At 39.7% G+C, this 20,247-nt stretch overlaps 1 protein-coding gene across 1 annotated transcript in view; it reads right to left on the bottom strand.

The window, feature by feature from the left end:
* Dhc93AB (Dynein heavy chain at 93AB) overlaps nt 1–20,247 on the bottom strand; it is a 2,991,564-nt gene that overhangs the window by 2,671,443 nt on the left and 299,874 nt on the right. Inside the window, exon 3 of the mRNA XM_067759821.1 lies at nt 18,701–18,853. Within this exon, the coding sequence (XP_067615922.1) occupies nt 18,701–18,853 (153 nt within the window). The remainder of the gene's footprint in view (nt 1–18,700; nt 18,854–20,247) is intronic.

Below are 20,247 nucleotides of genomic sequence, written 5' to 3'. Positions count from 1 at the left end.
TCAAGGCTGTCGTTAAATTTTTGTAAAGAAGGGGCTTAAGTATATGTACATGTCAACATGCCGTCTTGCTTCTATGAATATTGTAAAAGGCTATTTCGTTTTCCAAATGAAAAATCGCCCTTATGGTTTTCTCGGCCGTGTCCCAGCTAAGTAAGGGGGCGCTCGCCGCCGTTCGGCCAACAGATCCCTTCCCCTCAGTCCTGGCTCAGGCAGTAGAGCGACCCGTCGGCTAAACGGGCTACCGATCTGCCGTCAAGGTGCAATTCCCCTCAGCCCACGGATCGACCTACAAAGTTCCGGCTGGTACAACTCCGCGTCCAGCCCTGCCATCGTGCAAGCATGGAGGCGGTGGTGTCCAGCTAGCGAGCCAGCACTAAAAGCGAGTGAGCCAACCACACCACGGAGTGGAAAGGGCCGCTGTCAGGGAATGGGTCACCCCTGCTTGCGGGGACAACGGGTTGTCGCCTTTATGGTTTTCTCGCCCGTGTCTCAGCTAAGTGGGGGGGGGGGTCTCGCCGCCTTATGACGATCCGGCCCTTTTCCCCCCCGCCTCGGCTCCGGCCATAGACCTGTCCAGCAGCTAAAGGGGCTACCAATGTGTCGCAAGGTGCAGTTTCCCTCAGCCCACGGATCGGCCTACGGAGTTCCAGCTGGTACAACTCTGCGTACAGCCCTGCCATCGTATGGGCATGGAGGCGGTGGTGTCCAGCTGGCGGACCGGCAATAACCACAATTCTTTTCATTCCTCGCAGGTCCCCCGCCGCCGCCAGTGGGACAGCGTCATCACGGGAAGCCGCCACCCGCAACCGCCGCTACTGGTAACCCCCGGAAAAGTAATCAAGTAGAACGTTTGCACCGCCATCTCGCCTTGGCCACGCCACTGGTACGCGCTCCGTCGCCCTGTTGTTGCCGTTGCTATCCTACCGCCGTTGCGCCGCTGCTACGTCGCCCTGTTTTTGCCGTCGCTATCCTACCGCCGTTGCGCCGCTGCTACGACGACTGTTAGCCGCTGCTACCTCACCGCCGTCCAACCAGCTCGCTGGTACCGTCACTGCGTCCATACCACTACATGCATCCGTCCGCTAATACTGTCCGCCGTCCAGCCGCCGTGCTAATCCCGCCACTGCATACCGCTGTACCAATCTGCCCGCTAATACTGTCCGCCGTCCGGCCACCGTGCTGATCCCGCCATTCCGACCCCTCTTCTATTACAACGACCGTTAGCCGCCGCTCGCCTCCCTCCTCCGCCATCTTTGTACGGAAAGCTGCTGCCCTCACTACCCGTCAAGCCGTGTGTGTGTGCGTGTATTCGTCATTAACACATAACAACTGTGTTCTTATTAAGTGGGGGTTTGTGGGACCTCTATTTGACCCTGGATTGACTGAGTGCTACCTCAGCCTTCGACAAAACCAACCTCATAAATGGCGCCCGAGCAGGGCCCCTCTCCGCAGATGACAACGGAAAACCAAATACAACAACCACCAACACTGCCGGGGCGGGTTCGACGAACACACCATCAGAAACAACAAACACACCGGCCCCCAAAGTTACGACCCTGAATACCGACTCACTCAATTGGATCTACTTACTGAAAAGGGGAGGCTGATAGAGGAGTGCAAGAAGCATACGATTCACGTGGAAGGCCAAACCGTAGCCGAGGTGCGCCGCGCACTGAGCACTTAAGTACGAGCGAAACGCACGAGAAATTCAAGTGAAGACCTGCTGAAGGAGCTGGAAAGGGAAGTGAAGGAAGAAGAGTGGAAATGCGTTATGCTACCACAGCCAACAACAAAGCCGAGCCCTTCGATCCAGATTCATAGTCCCCAACCGCAGGCGAGGATAGAGGAGCTTGCCGAATGTTACCTCATCCCCGTCGACCGGCTCCTCCCAACGCTGCCGGAACTTCTACGTGGCAAAGCAATTCAATAGTACCGCATCCGTAAACAACAAATCAACCAATGGATCGATTTTCGAACGGAGGTGCAAAATTTTTACCTGCCCAAGCGTCATCTTCGACCAACGCAAGAGGCCATCCGACAACGCAAGCAACATGGCCGTGAAAAAGCCAAAGACTACATCCTCGCATTAGAAACATTGATCCGCCAGCACCCGACAATATGTAAGGAAAACCACATCGAACGAATATACGATGGCCTACGCGTTGAATACCGCCTCTTCGTCAAGCGCAGCGAGTTTAAGACGATCGATGAGCTCCTGGAAATAACGGAAGAATATGAGCTGCTAAAAATCAAGGAAGCGAAACAGGGCAAAGTGGCGATCCACAGCCTGTATCATCTTCAAACGGAGCACGATAGCAAGGAGTGCTGCTGGCGCTGCAAGGAACGCGGACACTGCCGCTTCCAATGCAGGGGCCGATGGAGAATGTTCTGCTCCAGTTGTGGACAATACAACATCCTCTCCAGGGACTGCCTATGCCCTTCGACCAACCAATCCACCGACAACAACACATCCAGGATGCTGTCAAGTTATACGAGAGGAAGCCGCCAAGCATTATTTGTGCGGCCAAAGAAGTCTATGGAACCACCACCCTGCAATCCCGCTGCCGAAATGCTAGTAGATGACCGTCTCTACATACCGATAACAATCGAGGGCATGAGCGTGCGCGCGCTAGTAGACACCGGCGCCACCCTCTCATACGTCGACGAGTCAATACGAAACCACCTGGAGAGGAACAAAATCAAACCACATCTTCACAGGCGGATCGCCCAATTGGCAGACTAGACGTGTGTCTATAGCTCGAATTCGTACTCAGCAAGGATTACGTATCAAGGGCGAACGACTAACACAATGATGTCCGTCATCCCGAACTTGGCAGAACGGATGATCTTAGGAATGGACTTTTTACGGGAAAGGGGAATCACCCTCACGCTAGATGGCCAGCCGTTAGAAGTCACTTTGACTAGAAGATCAGCCGAGTTAGACACACTATGTGGGAACACGCGAACAATGGGCGAAATTCGGAGCAGGAAACTTTTTCAGCGCACCACCAGAAGCGATTGAGCAAAACCGTCAGCCCAATTACCACAGCCGAACATTCAACCATCCGTAAGCATAACTGACCGCTGAAGCAACGCTTCTTCGCCCGTTACCCGGCTATACAAAAATACTACTTCGAAGAGTACCGAAAAGGAGCGCCGAACGCGATATGCAATGCGCTCTCCCGCTGCCCGTTACAAAACACCGAACCAGACATACTTTACACAATAAAAGGTGACAGAGAAGAGCCCGGGGTAATAGTAACCGCCAACTTCGTGCCACTACTACCACGTTCCAAGCAAAGAAGCACTTACCTCCACGCCATGATCTACAAATTCTACAAGTGGGTGGAGTTAATTCCGGTGCGCCAAGCAACAACGGCAAGCGTGCTCAAAACGCTACAAGAAAAGGTCTTATACCGACTTGGTTGTCCGAAAACCTTCCCCACCGACAATGGGAAGCAGTTCGGCGGAAAAGCGTTATCACCGTTCCTGAGCAACCACCGCACATGGGAGTAGGAGACTCCACAAATGGCATTTGCAGTAAATGTAGTCAGCAAAAAGGGTACAAAAACATCTTCAGCAGACATAAACTTCGGTGAAATAAAGCGACGTTAGAGCGGGTGCACACGGAGGGAGCAGTACCAGTGGCCAGTCAACCGAGTCAAAATTCAAAGGGTACCACATTTTTTCCGGCCCATATATTACCGAATACCGAATGGCCATAATGCAATCACAACACGAGATTAAGATGGGAAGCAGCAGCCAAGGGGAAAGAAGAATAAAATTAGTATGAAGCACTGAATTTATTTACTTTAAATTACTACATTGTTGTTATAATAGTAAGAAATCTGAAGTACTATATACAAAAAAAAAAAAGAAAAAAGAATTTTTTTTTTGCCATAGGCACACATTAAAGGGGACATGGTACAGTACGAAAACGGTAATAGTCGAGTACTCGCCGCCACCCCAACAAAAAAAATTACCTCACGAATCTTTCTTTTTAAACATACACCGTTAGTTTTAAGGAAAATGCAATTTATTAAACCTGCAATGTTAGAATTAACTTAATTAGACATAAATGGAATAACTCTGTATATTTTTTAAAAAAAATTCCAATAAAACGATGCACGCATACACACCGGCAAAGCCGGCATAACGGCACACACACAACCGCTAGGCCAGGCCTGGCGTGATACTCCTCTTCCTCACAGCAGCTTTCCGTCAACCGAAGTGGGAGGGGGACTGTAACGTAGCGTTACAATAGTATGACCCCCACTGTAACCCTTTTCTCCTACGCCTGAGACCCCCACTCTAACACTTTTTCACCTACGCCTGAAAGTATACATACATAGTACATTAACAGGTAGCCAACAGCAGCAGCTACATAGCAATGCATGCGAATAACATTTGGCGATAACAATAATATGCACAAAGTACGCCAACTCACAGTAAATGGCAAACTGAAGTACCCAATTAGCGGTTCATTTCCCACTCGCATCATAGCAGAAGCAGTATAAAAGAGAATGAATTTGCTGTTGTCACTTCATTCCTCGCAGGTTAGTCAGGGGAAGTGGTTGCTTTATTAAGCAACCCAGTCACTCCTCCTGACTAGCTGAGTTGAAGGGGTGCTGCCTTGGCACTGGTCACCCTTTGCTTGCGGGGACAACGGGTTGTCGCCTTTATGGTTTTCTCGCCCGTGTCCCAGCTAAGTAAGGGGGGCCCGCCGCCTTAGGGCTACCCCGCCCCTTCCTCTCTGCTAAGGCTCCAGTCGATCCGGTTCGGCAGCTGCGTAGCGTGGTGCCTTCGGGCCCAGTTTCTTCTCGCAGCCTACGAACCGGCAAGGACAGAGCTGCTCTATCTATAACATGTAGCAGAACATTGACATTTCACCCGGTAGATAATTTAGGCAAGGCATTAACAAAGGAAGTGTTGAATGTTTGGGCAAACACATTGCCATTAATTTTTGATGAAACAACGGACTTATCAGAAAAAAGACTTGTTTTAGTGGTTAGATATTTCGATCGGTATTCAGTTACTACACAGTTGAAACTTTTAAGGCGCTTGATTTTTAGTTTGAGTTCCAACTCACACTTATTGAATCTAGGCTCTGGTATGAAGTTTAAACTGTTAGGGAAAAAGTAAACATCTGTAAAAATAGCATTAACACCACTGCTTAGTTTTATTTACGATTTACTGAGTTTGACACAACGCAATTTTTTTAACCGTTCTTTAATAAAACCTAACTGCGCTATGCACTTTATTCCATTGCAATCAAGCAAAACTAGGTTCACAACATTTGGTTGGTGAAATACATAGACTAATCCTAGAAATGTGAACATATAATACCTAAAGGTGCACTTTATTTTTGTTTGTGCAGTTTGAATTAAAACCAAGTTTCTACTTTATTAAAATTTTATATATTAAACCATTGAAACATCCCAATTGTTTGTATACCAATAAAAAACCTAAAATTTGGTCTTTTTTTTGAGATCTGGTCGTTTTTTCGATGCATTATGGTCCTAAATGAAAACATGGTGTGACAACCGTGTTTGAGAACGCATGTGACAAGGTTGCATTTTTCAGAACTAATTTTTTTTTTTAATTATGAAATAGTAGTATGGAACCGACAGCCATAGTTGTAGACATGTATGTGAATATTAGCAAAGTTTAAAAAACAAAGCACTTTTCTTTGAAAATAATCTGAAGGAAGATGCACACGAGGCGTATATTCATAGACGCGTATTTGGTACAGCATAAGAAATCTTGGAGCGTAGAAAATCGTAGCTGTATTCCATATTTTGTACGCGTCTACGAAGCTATGTCTCGTGTGTATCTTACCTAAGTTTAGTTTCTTACGAGATCCAACATTTTTAATTAATAATGATAAATAACACGTGAAGCAACTAAGCTTAAGGTAACTTTTCAGTCGTTTTGGCACTTGCGTTGCGTCTACATCTGACTTTGAACATACCCGCTTTAATTGCTTCAATCTATAAGCAACGCACCGCCAACGTCAAAGCAAAACACAAATAATGAAAAACTTAGGGTTCTTCTTGAAGTTTCCTGGATTTCTTGAAAAATATAAGAATTTCTATCGCCGTTCAACTAAATAAAAAACATAATTTTGTATTCATGTCGATTTCGTGATCGATCAGGAGAGACGGTGGAACATATCCTCCTGGAACGCGACGCAATCTGATGAGGGCACAATAGATCAACGGTCGCAGTGCAATCCCCAATAAATTTTCTATCTGTCTTACTAAAATAGTTGTATTTCATTTTTCCTCATGTGACAGGGGAACTTTTAACGTCCGTTATTTTAAAGTAACCCTTATTTGACGAATCACTGAACGATTTCTTTCAAATAAAGTGTTTGTTAGCGTTCACCGAAGATGGTGAAAACGTCCCCCCCCTGGAATTGTTATCTTATATAGCCAAAGAAAGTTATGCATAAGCAAAATTTAGTCAGCACAAAACGAATATTTAGAGAAAATTAAAATATAAGCATATATATAAGATGCATGCAATTTATGAAATCATTTTTATTATATAAAATTAGTTTGACACATCAGATTTGTCAATACTATTTTAGTCCTGCTACTTTTAACACATTTATAATATTTAAGAAGAACATTTAAGAAGTAGGAAACATGATTAATACGTATTAATGTAAGCATCTATTTTCATTGAGGAATAAGTTCGTAAAAATAAAAAACATTTTTATAAAATGCATGTGAAGCTCCATAGATAAAATGAGTAATAGAAGGAACATTGGTTTATATATTACATTTTTAAAATGAAAATCTCCTGCTAAAAAAGTAAGAGAATTAACATTGGTTTTTATATTACATTTTTAAAATGAAAATCTCCTGCTAAAAAAGGAGCAAAACCTAACTACATTTTTTCATTTTCGTACTTAACTACACTCCCTTTTGTGATTCAGGATTTCGGGCAAATTTTGAAAAAACTCCGAACATCAATTCCTTCATTATATGACATTCGACTGCCTAGTCCACTGCCTTCCACTCAATTCGCAACATAAGCTCTATTTAAGCTGCCAAACTATATAGTAAACAATGGCGACAACTAAACTAAAGAGAATAAAGCGGCAGTTACCCACCGACGTGTGCCGTACGTACGGACGTTTGTCGTACGAAACACGTTTGACCGAACCCTCAAACCCGTGAGAATCAATGTGTGCGTCTGTGTACATGTACATAACATATTTGTGTGTGTATTGTATACAGCATTAACCAGTTTGAATGCATGCTTATGCAAACATCAACTTTTGGAATTACAATTTTTCATGGTGCAAATGGCAGAAACAAATATCGAATAAAAATTTCTAGTTCATTTATTTGTAACCTCCAATTTCATATAATAATTTTAGGATATTTGAACAAAATTTTAGACAATCATTAGGCCTTTTTGTATAATAACTGAAATTGGTCCAAGCATAGCACACAAAATATTTAATAGGCAACTCTGTCTTGTGAGAGAGCGATCAGCTGACACGTTCTTACGGAAAAAATCAAAATTGTTTTGATTTCTACGTTTCGGGCTACGCACGTACGTGCGTTGAACATCATTGAGGTTTCGTTTACATTGCAATAAGTTAGGTCGTGTCAGCTGACACGTTTTTTCTACGTACGTTCGTGGGTAACTGCCGCTTAAGAATGCGTGTGAATTGAGTCTGAACAATTGTGCCATTATTTGCCGATGTCTGCATTAGAACAGATTCAGACACTGCGCTCGCTGATATGCGATCTGTTAAAAACTCATTGCCTTTTCCCGATTTGAGTCATACTACAAATGCAAGCAAGAAAGCAATTAGCGCAAATCCAGAGACAGTGCAAAATAAAAAACGCAAAAAGTCCGCTTTGTGTTTGGCACTAACAATAACACCGATCTCAACGTAGCCGTACGCAACTATTGGTTCCATTTATCGTCGTTTACCTCGTCTGTCACTAGTGATGATATTATTAAGTACGTCTCTCAGCACATTGGCATCACAGCTGGAGAACTCCTGTATTTCAAGCTGGTTAAGAAAACTGGCGATAACCCATCTCGAAAGTGGTTTAACTTTAAACTTGGCCTACCTGCAAAATACAGGGACAAGAACCTTGATGCATCAGTTTGGCCAAAAAATGTTAAAATCAAACCTTTTTTCCAGAAACGTGGATCGACAGCACCAAAACCCTAATGGAGTCCTATATCGGACATAAATTGACTACGTCATCCACTATCACCTCTAATCTTAAAATTTATTTTCAAAACGCATCCGGTTTGAGAACAAAAGTGGATATTGTTAGCTCGTTTATTGCGCAAATGGGCTTTGATATTTTTGTTATAGTCGAAACTTGGCTAAACTCAGACTTTTTTGACGGCGAATTTTTCGACCCCAACATACATGATGTCTTTCGCAAGGACAGATATCCTTCCAAAACTATCTCTCGCAGGGGCGGAGGCGTTCTTATCGCTGTTCAACGAAGGTATCGCAGTTATTTAATAACGCTTAATGACGATGACTCTCTACTTGATCAGGTATGTGTCTGTCTGAAAGATTCTTCCAGATCCTTCTATGTTGTGGCTTCTTACATACCTCCGAACAGTAATCATGAACTTTACAAAATGCATGCAGATAACATTGTATCTCTGGCAGAAAATAATGTAATGGATGATAACCTGTGCATTTTAGGAGACTTTAATTTAAGTGGCGTCCACTGGTCTGAATGTTTCGGTCATTCATTTCTTACGCCATTCAATGTAACTGCCTCTCACGAGACATACTTTATTGATTGTATGCTAAGTCTTAATCTTAAGCAAATCAATCTATTTTTTAACAAACTGACCAAAATCTTAGATCTCATTTTTGTCAGCGATAATATTAATTTCAGTATTTCGGAATGCTTGCTGCCCATAAGTCAATGTGACAAGCATCATGTGCCTTTAAATATAAGTGTTGATTGCTATGAATACATTTCTACTAGTCAAAATACTAGTGATAAGATTGCTTTTTAATATAATAAATGTGATTTTACTGTTTTAAATAATTTGTTACAAGAAATCAATTGGATTGTTTTGTTTTCATATTCAAATGTTAATAATTGCTTTCCTAAATTCAAAAATCTTTTGCATGTCCTTTGTTTAGAAAATATAGCAGTTAAGAAGAAACGGCCACATAAAATTCCGTGGTACACTTAAGAATTAAAAAAGCTCAAAAATCTGAGAAATAAGTTTCACAAAAAATTTCAGACAAGAAGGAATATTTATTTTTATAATAAATATAATTACTTTGCTGGCAAATTTAACCGTTTAGATACGTTTCTATACAAGAATTACATTCGCTGTGCTGAGTGTAGCATTAAAAGTAATCCGAAATATTTCTGAACCTTTACCAAATCCAAACGGTCTCGTTCTTTTATTCCCACGTCAGTTTTTCTCGACGATAAATTTTCTGAAGGGCCCAAAGAGGTAGCTAATCTGTTTGCTGATTTTTTTAAGTCAAACTTTTCTACTGATATAAATTCCTCTTCTGCGAACTTTAGCTCTTGCTTAAATTTTGGTTCTCTTGCCCTCGTCTGAAACCGACGTTGATGGCCATCTTGCTAAAGAAATGTCCAGCTCTCATGGAACCTCTTAAAATAATGTTTAATAAATCTCTTGCTTCAGGTACTTTAATTAATGATTGGAAAGAAGCGCACATAGTTCCGATCTTGAAAACTGGTAAAAAGAACTATAGACCCATATCGAAGCTCTTTACCGTTTCAAAACTTTTTGACTGCATCGTAAAAGACAAATTATTCTTTGCAACCAAGTCGCTTATTTGCCATAATCCACATGGCTTTGTACCAGGGCGAACCACAGCCTCGAACTTAGCTGTGTTTACGGACTACTGCAATACTGCCTTTTCGGCTGGATTCCAGGTTGACTGTGTATATACAGACTTCTCGAAAGCCTTTGATCAGGGGTTACGCAAGGGAGCGTCTTAGGTCTTCTACTATTTCTTCTCTTCATCAATGACATGAGTAACTGCTTTACTTCGCAAATTCGAAGGCCTACTCTGTTTTAGGTTTTATTCGTCGGACTGCACCAAGTTCTCAGACCTTTATACTCTTAAAATGTTGTATATAACTTTTGTTCGCTCACACTTTGAATATGCAGTTTTTGTCTGAAGGCCGTATAAACAGGTATCAATAAAAAGAATAGAACGTATTCTGTGTTCATTAATTTCGCTTTACGGCCCCTTAAATTTGATACTCCCATTCCACCCCATGCATCCCGTATTATGCTACTTGACTTACAATCTCTCGAAAACCGTAGGTTAATCTTATCCTTGACTTTCATGTTTAATGTTATACATGGTACCATAGATTATCCTTATCTTCTGGAAAGGATTACTTTTAACATTCCGAAGAGAAATCTTCGCGTTACCTATCCTATTTACAGGAAAAAAGTCAAAACTAAATTTTCCAGTAATACTCCTCTTGCAAGATCTATGCGCGAATTTAATATTCTATCTCTCCCTTGATTTTTCCATGGAAAACCAAGTTCTTTTGAATATTTTAATATCTTATTTTAAGTAGGTATATTTTATTTTGTATACTACACCGTTGTTATTAGTCTATAAGAAATGTTCTTTCATAGACAGTATTGAATAAATAAGTAAATATTATAGTTGTAAAGTAAATATTATAGTTGCAGGGAATGGTTTTCAAATATAAGTCAGTTAATTTGGTATTTAAGCCTCTAACGTTTTGATAGTAAATGCCTAAGCAAGATGTTAAATTAAAATCGATTTTTTGAGCGGGACTACAACCAGCTTCTTAGCCGGTGCTTCTGAATAAGAAGTAACAGATTGAGAAGTTACAGTTTCTGAAGTTACAGTTTGAGACTCTAAGGTTTTTCCCGTGGCCTTAGAATTGGATGGAACCACAGATTGCGGATTAGGGGAAGCCAAGTCTATGAGCTCCACTTGCGGAAGGTTAATGTTATGAGCAGGGTTAAGATTAAGAGCGTTAGGTGAATCTTCAGATCGCTTTTGTTCATTATCGCGGTTGTCTTTATTTCTGTTGTAGTGTTGCGTGGAATTCACCTCACTTCGAATGCACTTAACGTTACAAATATACATACAAACAAACGTTCATATTTAAATGACCCAGATAACCACCATGAGTTCATTCGCATTTGCCAAATCGCCCAATATATTGATTCGTCATGCCAACCAGCTTACGCGCGGATCATATTGACAATATGTAGTTCAATACAATAATTTGCTGATAAACCATTATTCATTATTAAGTCATGCACTTTTAGTGTGTAAACATTCATGTAAGTATGTATGTGTAGGTTAAGAACTTTTGTATAAATAGAATGGATTTCGTTAATAAAGAAGAATAGCATTTTAACGCTATACGTCGGCGTTTCAATAAACCTTTCGTTTCACATTTATTACATGGTGGTCCTACCAGGAGTGATCACTAGTTGGCGGACAATTTGTTAAACCAGCAAAACTGCTAAACGATCATACTGGACAAAGATCCTACCAACTTTTTGTTTAAGGAAAAAAGTTAAATTTTTTTTTTTTAATTAAAATCCACAAACTGGTGCCATACAGGCCACACGGATGAAGATACAACTAGTTCATTACTACATCCACAAATATGTTAACAAAAAACAACAAAAGTATTGAGAAAGGATTCGATGGAATAATCTGAACAAGCGAGGCAGGTTAAAGCAGAAAAGAGTGGAATAAGGAAGAAGCAAAATATAAACAACTATAAACGACTGACTTCATATTATCAGGGCGATATAAGAGTGGAATAGTATATCAGACCGACAGCATAATCAAGTGAAAATCACGGATATTTTAGAATGGTAACAGCAAAACAACTACACTGACTGGCAACAATCCCGACTGGCAGAGAGCTGGAGAAATTTTGTTTACATAAGTTTTTGCTTAGGAATTTTTTTTTAAAGTAGGACTTGTTTAATGAAAAGGAAGTTTGAAATTTTAGGTCAATTATGTTTTACTAAAATTTAAAGAAAAACGTAAAAGAAATACAAAGAAATTAAAATGTATTATTGAAAAAAATTTTAATGTTAAAATTTAAAGAAATTTTTTTTAAGAAAAAAAGGATATTAACGCTGTCATTGAAAATGGCATAAAATTTAATTTTTAAAATATTTTGAATGTTGAAAAAATAAATAAATTATATTAAAATGCAAAAAAAAAATTTTAATTAAACAAATTGTTCCATTAAGAACAATATTTTTTTATACTTTAATAATGTTAACTAAATAAAAAAGTAAAATGGAATGTTTAGATAGAAACAAAGAAAATTCTATTGAAGCCTAATTGAGTACACCTTTACGGAAACAAGAAAATAATTATATTTCAAAATGTTGTGGTGGACAAAGATTGCACACGGCATAATGATAGCATTAGCCGGATATGAATTAGAAAAGAAAAATTCAGGAAATTCAGAAACAGAAAACAGGATAGTTAAATATGAGCCACCAGACCAATTAGACAAAAAAATTACCCCAAAAATTCCAGATGTTTGGCTAGGCGCAATGATTTGCGTAGTAGGGCTATTAGTCATTGCAATAGCCACTATAATCAAAAACTACATGAAAGTTAAATATAGGCAGTTTAAAAATGCCCAAGCACGCATTCAGTATTCAAGGCACTTTGAACCCCTTTAAAACCAAACCCAAAGCTGAGGTAGAGCAACAAATAATCAAAGTAATAACTCTTAAAATATCGCAATCAACAATAAAGGCAGACAGATTAACCCTGCCAAAGTTTAGTAGCAAATCCCTTTGAATGCTCCTAACACAGATGGTCATGAAGCAATAGGAAATTCTAGCACAGTGGAAATATGCAAAAACTAAGAAAAAAATACTAAACAACCAGCCAATAAGAACAACAAAAAAAAATGAAGAAAAAGTCACAAAGAGAACATATAAAAATATACAAAGCGCTACATAAATTTGCAACAATGAGGCATGTCGCGCTCCTTTTTATAGAAAAATGGTAGCGTAAGAAAAACAAGCAACCTGATTTTTAATGATAATGACAAAGTTTCCATCGCCTTTGGCGACAAAGTGCTGTCGTATGCGAAAAACTGCGCGAGCGCTTTCTGCCGACAATACATAATGCATTTTACGGTCGACAAAAATAGACGGAGGGCCAACAGACGCGCACGTAAACATAAGTTCAGCGCGTCACCAATTACCATCACTGCCAAAGAGGTTGAGGATGTCTTTGGTCATGCTAAACCATCCAAAGCAGTGAGCGCTCAGACGGCATAGCCATGCCGATGCTTAAACGCCTTCCACCTTTGTCATACCGGAAAAATGGAAAATGGCCAAGGTGGTCCCGCTACTAAATCCAGGGAAACCAGCTAACATAAGAGAGTCATATCGCCCGATATCTCTCCTATCGCCAGTAGCCAAGACGCTTGAAGCCATTTTGCTCCCCCACTTCAAAGCAAATTTGCAGCTAACCTGTCATCAGCATGGCTTTAGAAAACTACATAGCACCACCACCGCGCTAAATGCCATTAGCACCCAGATAAATTGCGGTCTAAATGAGAAGCCGCACCATAGAACAGTACTCGTAGCGGTAGACCTATCAAAAGCTTTTGATACGGTCAACCATGTCTTAAAAGGTGGACCGCAAATGATCTGGGTGGTCGGCAGGCATCGGTGCAATTCAGAAACGAAATATCAAAGCCAAGAAGAACTAAACAAGGGGTGCCTCAGGGTGATGTCCTATCCCCACTTTTGTTTAATTTTTACATATCAAAACTACCTTCGCCACCAGAAGGAGTTACTATCGTTTCTTACGCCGATGACTGCACAATAATGGCCACAGGCCCAGGCCCAAAGATCGATGAGCTTTGCAACAGAATAAACGGCTACCTCCCTGATCTCTCCAGTTTTTTCGCCTCGCGAAACCTGGCACTATCACCGACTAAATCATCCACGACCGTATTTACAACTTGGACGTCCCAAATGTCGACCATTTTGAACATCCACGTCGATGGCACTACGCTACCGACTATCCTACACCCCAAAATATTGGGTGTGACGTTTGATCAGGATCTACATTTTGGTGAACACGCAGCCGCAATTGTTCCGAAAATCCAGAGCCGTAATAAAATCCTCAAATCCCTTGCTGGCAGTACTTGGAGAAAAGAGGAAGAAACGCTCATTACCACATACAAAGCAATTGGCCAACCGTTTGCGTGTTACGCGTCCCCTATATGGTCGCCAAGCCTAAAAGCTACCCACTGGAAGAAGCTACAGGCCTGCCAAAATACTGCGCTCAGAACCGCCACGGGCTGTCTTCTTATGTCTCCAGAACACCATCTACATATTGAGGCGAGAATACTCCCCATCAAGGAGAGAAATGAGATGCTAACCAAACAGGTCCTGTTGAATACCCAGAAACCTGGGCATCCCAACAGACATCTGATTGATGAGCCAGCACCGCATAGGAACTTAAGGAGTCATCTCCGTAAGCATTTTGAGGAAATACGGCACCTGAGAACTCAGCCGTATGAAGCAAAAAAACACAAGCAGGTCCTTGGTGAACTCCAAAAGCAGGCGTCGGACCTTTATGCCGGGAATTGCCCGGTGAATGCAGTACTCGGGGAACAGTACCCAAAATTTGCTGAAGAGGAACGCATACTCCCCAGGGAAACGCGTGTCACTCTGGCTCAACTTCGTTCAGGGTACTGTAACAGGTTAAACTCTTACATATCCAGAATCAACCCCGATATACAAAATGTATGCCCCGCTTGCAATGTGTCCCCACATGACACCAACCATATCTTTAATTGTAATGTGGAACCAACGCCTCTAACACCCCTTTCATTATGGTTCACCCCTGTCGAAACAGCCAGTTTCGTTGGACTCCCGTTAGAGGATATTGATGACAATTTGTGATCGGTCGCAGCTCTTAGGTGGGGCGAAAAATTGCTACAACAACAACAACTACCTGATTCCCTATCTGCGAATCGAGGGAGATCTTAATGCTAAAATAGAGGTGGACGGTTGACGCAAGGGTGCGCAAATGGCGGACGAGGCGATACGTGTGTACTCAGATGGTCCCAAAGTAGTGGATGATTAGGGTCTGCGGTATACTGTGCTGATCCGGAAACAAGCAGATCCTACAGGCTGCCGGATGACTGTAGCGTTTTCCAAGCGGAAATATTAGCCGTAACCAAAGCAGTAGAAACCCTGGAAGATAATAACTTAAGCTGCAACCGTGTTAACTTTTATATTGACAGTCAAGCAGCAATTAAGGCAATAGTCTCACATAGCACAGCATCTAAATGTGTGTTAGAGTGTAAGCAGTCTCTGGAGAGAATCGGGACAGGGAGAAGCATACATCTATATTGGTTCCCAGGGCATATGGGAATAGATGGGAATGAAAGAGCGGACGAACTAGGTAAGAAGGGCCCATCCCTTGAAGCTTGCTCCGTAGACGTCCCAATTAGACTGGGCGAGAATAAGCGAAGGCGAGAGGGAAAGGTGTGGGTTCAAGCGCGGGGCTGTAAAGTGTCGAAGATTATGTGTAGGTCTTACAACCTTAGTCTAACAAAGTTGCTTCTATCATTAAAAAAGAGGACTGTAGACTCATGACGGGTATTCTGACTGGACACAGCCTTCTGGCGTCACATGCCTTTAAATTAGGTTTGGTCAATGATAGCAGATGTAGGATGTGCGGGTTCGAGGGAGAAAAGATCGCTAAGACTCCAGATATTAGGAGTAATACATCTGTCAGATCTAGAAGCAGCAAGTGGCTTAAGTCCTAGGAAGCTTCTAGTATTTGCCAAGAGGACGGAGTTATTTTATAACATAGGTCCTGGTTTTTGATAGGGGTTTTCAGTTTGGTCGTTAAAACAAACTTCTGGTAACACTACTGACTCAATCAGTCTATGTGAAGTCCTCATGGACCGGCCAGTTCAACCTAACCTAACCTGTCTCCTCGAGCTGGCGATCAAAACAAGAAATTCACTAGCGACTAGCCAACATTATCTAATTACTGCGAATCTGCAATCCAACACCAACATGCAGGTGCAGAGTGGTTTCGTATTATTGTTCAGCAATCATAACAACTTCCTTGAATCGTGGGAATGAATTCATGATATCGTATTTCGAACATCTGCAAATTCTACAACATCATCACAAGCCAGTCACAGCGCGGCTTTCCTGGAAATGGCGGCTGTAAGTTAGGATTAAAAATCGAGTACGTTGTAAATTTAGTTTAGTTTTGAAACTCACCGTCAAAGCAAGTGCTATCGGGTAATATAATTTATTTTAAAAAACATAACCTCGAGTTTATTAACTTATATACACACATATATGCCACGCCAGAAATTGATTTTATGTGATCCCATAAATGTTTCAGCTTTTCAGACAAAAGTTATAGAAAATTGTATCTATTGTAATGTTGATTATAAATACAAATAGCGAAATCCCCAAAGGAAACGAGATATTTGGAACAATTTCTAACAAATCGATTTTTACAAAATGTAGGTTTTCAGACAAGTTTGTGGATGCCAAAATAAAAGTTTATACAAGTATTTCGCTGGATATCTGGAATTCCGCTGTGAAACTTATAAAATTACTGGCCTAAAACATTCAAAAAAATTTTCAAATACTACACCAACAAAAAAGCTATATCCATTGTGAAGTGGCGAATGTTTGATAAAAATGTTCACAATAGTAAACAGCCTCGATCACCTGTTCAATCGCTGTTCGATTACTTAAATCATTTGCGCAATAGTGTTTTTCAAACATTTTTGCAGACGACTGGTATATTGCATTATTTACATATTTTAAAATGTTTGCTTAACTGGCTGATCATATTTAATCTATTTAAGTACTAGATTTTAGAAATGAATAATAATATATAGTCTGATTTTCTGCATACACATTTTTCTCGCTGATTTGAAACATAAATGGGCAATTCATGGCACTTCAATTTAATAACCGCGAGCAAAAAACAAACGTTTCTTCCATTCCCTGGCCATTCACGACAGCCGTTCTCCCTGTCAGCTATTATTTGGCAGGTAGGTATTGTAATGGAGGAATAGAAAGATTTTTCACTTGTATGATTCACATATTACTCAATGTTTAAAATACAAAAATCTCAAAACGTAATTTTCAAAAAAGTTCCCCTTGTGCCGCAACTCTTCAATTTGGATCGCCATCTCTATCATTTCGGGCCCTACGTAGCTCTTAAGTAAACGCTTTAGAAATATTTGGATTTATTTCTTTTGTATGAAAATAGGAGCAGCCAAGAAATTTTGACGTTTCACGACGCAGGGTGATTTACGCACAATACACATAGAATATTGAAATTCTATTGATTTTAATAAATGTTTAACTTTGTTTTTTTTTTTGCCTTACGAAATGTCACTTTTTTCCTAATAAACAATGCAAAATCAACATTATTTTAGCAAACCCAGAGTTGCCGTGTGAATTTTTTCTAAAAATCCTAGTAGTAGAAATTTCTTAAGCGCTCCGTACTACATAAGAAAATTTGACAAACGAAATTTTTCTTAAGCATTTCTTGAATGTTATTTTGTATAGATTTTTTGGTTTTCTATAGAACTGCATACGGCTCTTTAAGACTTAACAATTTTGAGATTCGTTACAAACTTAATAAACCATTTAATTTTTATGAAATGGATAAATAGCAGCGATAAATTAATATTCGCTTAATTTCTAATGATCTATGTAGATGTAGACTAAAACTAAGAAAAAACGGGGAAAATATATAAATAATTTCAAGCTATCAATAACAGAATGTGCCCAGATAAAGCGCAGCTCATAGTTTCGATTTATTATCGTGTGTTAAATTTTTAAAGGCCGCGGCACAATGACATTTTTCATATAGATGCGTTTAACACAAGCTTATGCATTCCCATAACATCGCCACAATCAACCAAAATGTTGCGTTCGTAAATATGAAGGAACTTCAGACTTGGCAATTGAAGTTTATTACGCCTTGCCCATTCACATACAAAAGTTCGGGAAGAACTGTTATGAACATTCTCCCTATACAACAAAAATACTTACTAACATATTCTGTGTCGTATTCAGTTGTTATATTGCAGTTTTTAATTGCGAAAAATGCTAGAAAATTTACCAACCAGTGGAAAAAATAATTTCACTTGCAAAGTGTGCCAACGCTCTTAGCCAAAGCAAATGTCAAATTCTTCTTCCCATGATTTGCTCGCAACAAAATTTGGGAGTTGGCTACTTTTCAATATCAGACGGCACCAGTGTCGCTCATTCTACGCTTCTCCATAAAAATACGTGCAATCTACTCATACATTATTAGCTTGTGTTAAACTCATCTATGTGAAAAACTGCTTATGTGTCGGGGCTTTTAATATATAATACTAAGAGTGCACTTATGTAAAAATCTACCCCTTAAGGCTGATGGTAGAGAGCTCGCTATAACCTAGGTCAGGCTAGAAGCATTTTATATTTTCACAAATTTTACAAACTTGAAACAGCATTCTGTGAAGCTTTACAATGTTCCGTAAGAAATAATTTTCTTAGCTTTCTTTATATTACAGAAACGCTTCCCGCACCCACGCTGTCGTCAGCCTAATCGTAAAAAAGTATTCATGCATCTTTTTACATAAAATATTTGTCAACGAGTGTTTACCTGTCACAACACTTTTGAATATGCCTTGAAAACATGGATGATAAGCACTATTGGTGTATTCCAACACTAAAGCCATTGCGCGAATACGTTCCCCACGTAATTGATCGAATATGAAAGATAAGTTTTTGAGGCGACTGTTCCAGAAAGACATTTCTTGAAATAAAAGATTAAATATAAAAACAACAATAAATATGCAGTCTATAACTTACACATATAAATATATTAAATAAAAGGGCGCATAGTCATAGATATAGCAATATAAGTTCTAAATTAAAATGCAGCTTTTTTGAAAGATAGCTCATAGAAAATTATGTCAAAAAGCTGCAACTGATTGATTTTTATATGTTGATTGGACCAAATTCTTTACGAAATTGTATGCTGGGTTGGAGCTGTTTTGGTCGATATGTATAAAGAAAAAACCAAGAGTTTTTACTTTTCTCTTCTATGCATTTCGACGCATCCGCGTCATCATCAGGAGGTATATTTTATTTTCAAACAAACAACATGATAAATACAAAACGAATCATTATTTTCAATAAACATTACAAATTCAACATTAAAACTATAACTCACAATAATTTAATTAGTTGTACAAACACAATGATATCACAGGTTCAGGACAATTGATACATACATTTTTCTTATTTTCTATTTTTGTTTTTATCATTTTTTATTATTGCTGTATAAGCGCTATTTGTATTGTCAATGTCTTCTTTAAAATTCATGACATTCGTCATATGTTGTTGGATGCGGACACTTTCCAGTGTCATCCTCCTTTTGCATCTTCTCTCAACATCTAAAATTCTTGCGTTCCCAAAATCAGCTGTATGATCGTTGTCAGTCAGGTGTTGAGTTAGCGCGGTATTTGTTTTTCTGTTTTTTGCGTCCAATTCATGTTCGTGTATTCTCGTTCTCAATGCTCTTTTCGTTGTGCCAATGTAACATTTATTGCAGGCATTGTTGTTGTTACCATTGCAATGAGTTTTATACACAACATTGCATTGTTGTTCCTTGTCTATTTTGTCTTTCGTTTTTGTAAAGAAACGATTAAGTGTATTGTGTGGTTTGTGAGCAAATGTTATGTTGTCTTTTTTCATAATTCTCCTGAGCGATTGATTACTTGTTAGTCCGAGTATGTAGGTAACTCCAATATAAGTTTTGTTCGTGTTTGCTTCTGTTTGTCCATTTGATGAATTAGGGTGGTCCATTTCTTGTGTCGTATTAATTATAAGCTTTTCTATTAGTATATTCGGGTAGCTATTTTTGAAGAGAATATTTTTTATTTTCTTCTTGTTTTCTTCTATGAATTCGCCGTCACTTAGAAGGTGTATTTTCCTTATTAAACTTGTTGCTGTGTTAATTTTCTGCTTCCATGGATGATTGGAGTGATAATTGATAATTCTTCCTGATGCCACCGACTTTATATACTAGGTGAACGTTAAGTTTTGGTTTTTTCCGTGTATTTCTACGTGTAGGAAGGCAATTTTGTTGTTCTGTTCTAATTCTTTAGTAAATTGTATCTTGGTATGCTGTGCATTAAATACTGT

This window comes from Eurosta solidaginis, chromosome 1 (assembly GCF_040869045.1).
Source record: "Eurosta solidaginis isolate ZX-2024a chromosome 1, ASM4086904v1, whole genome shotgun sequence".
NCBI classification, from domain to species: domain Eukaryota; kingdom Metazoa; phylum Arthropoda; class Insecta; order Diptera; family Tephritidae; genus Eurosta; species Eurosta solidaginis.
Note: the sequence above shows the minus strand (reverse complement) of the source record. Positions and strands in the feature narration are given on the sequence as shown.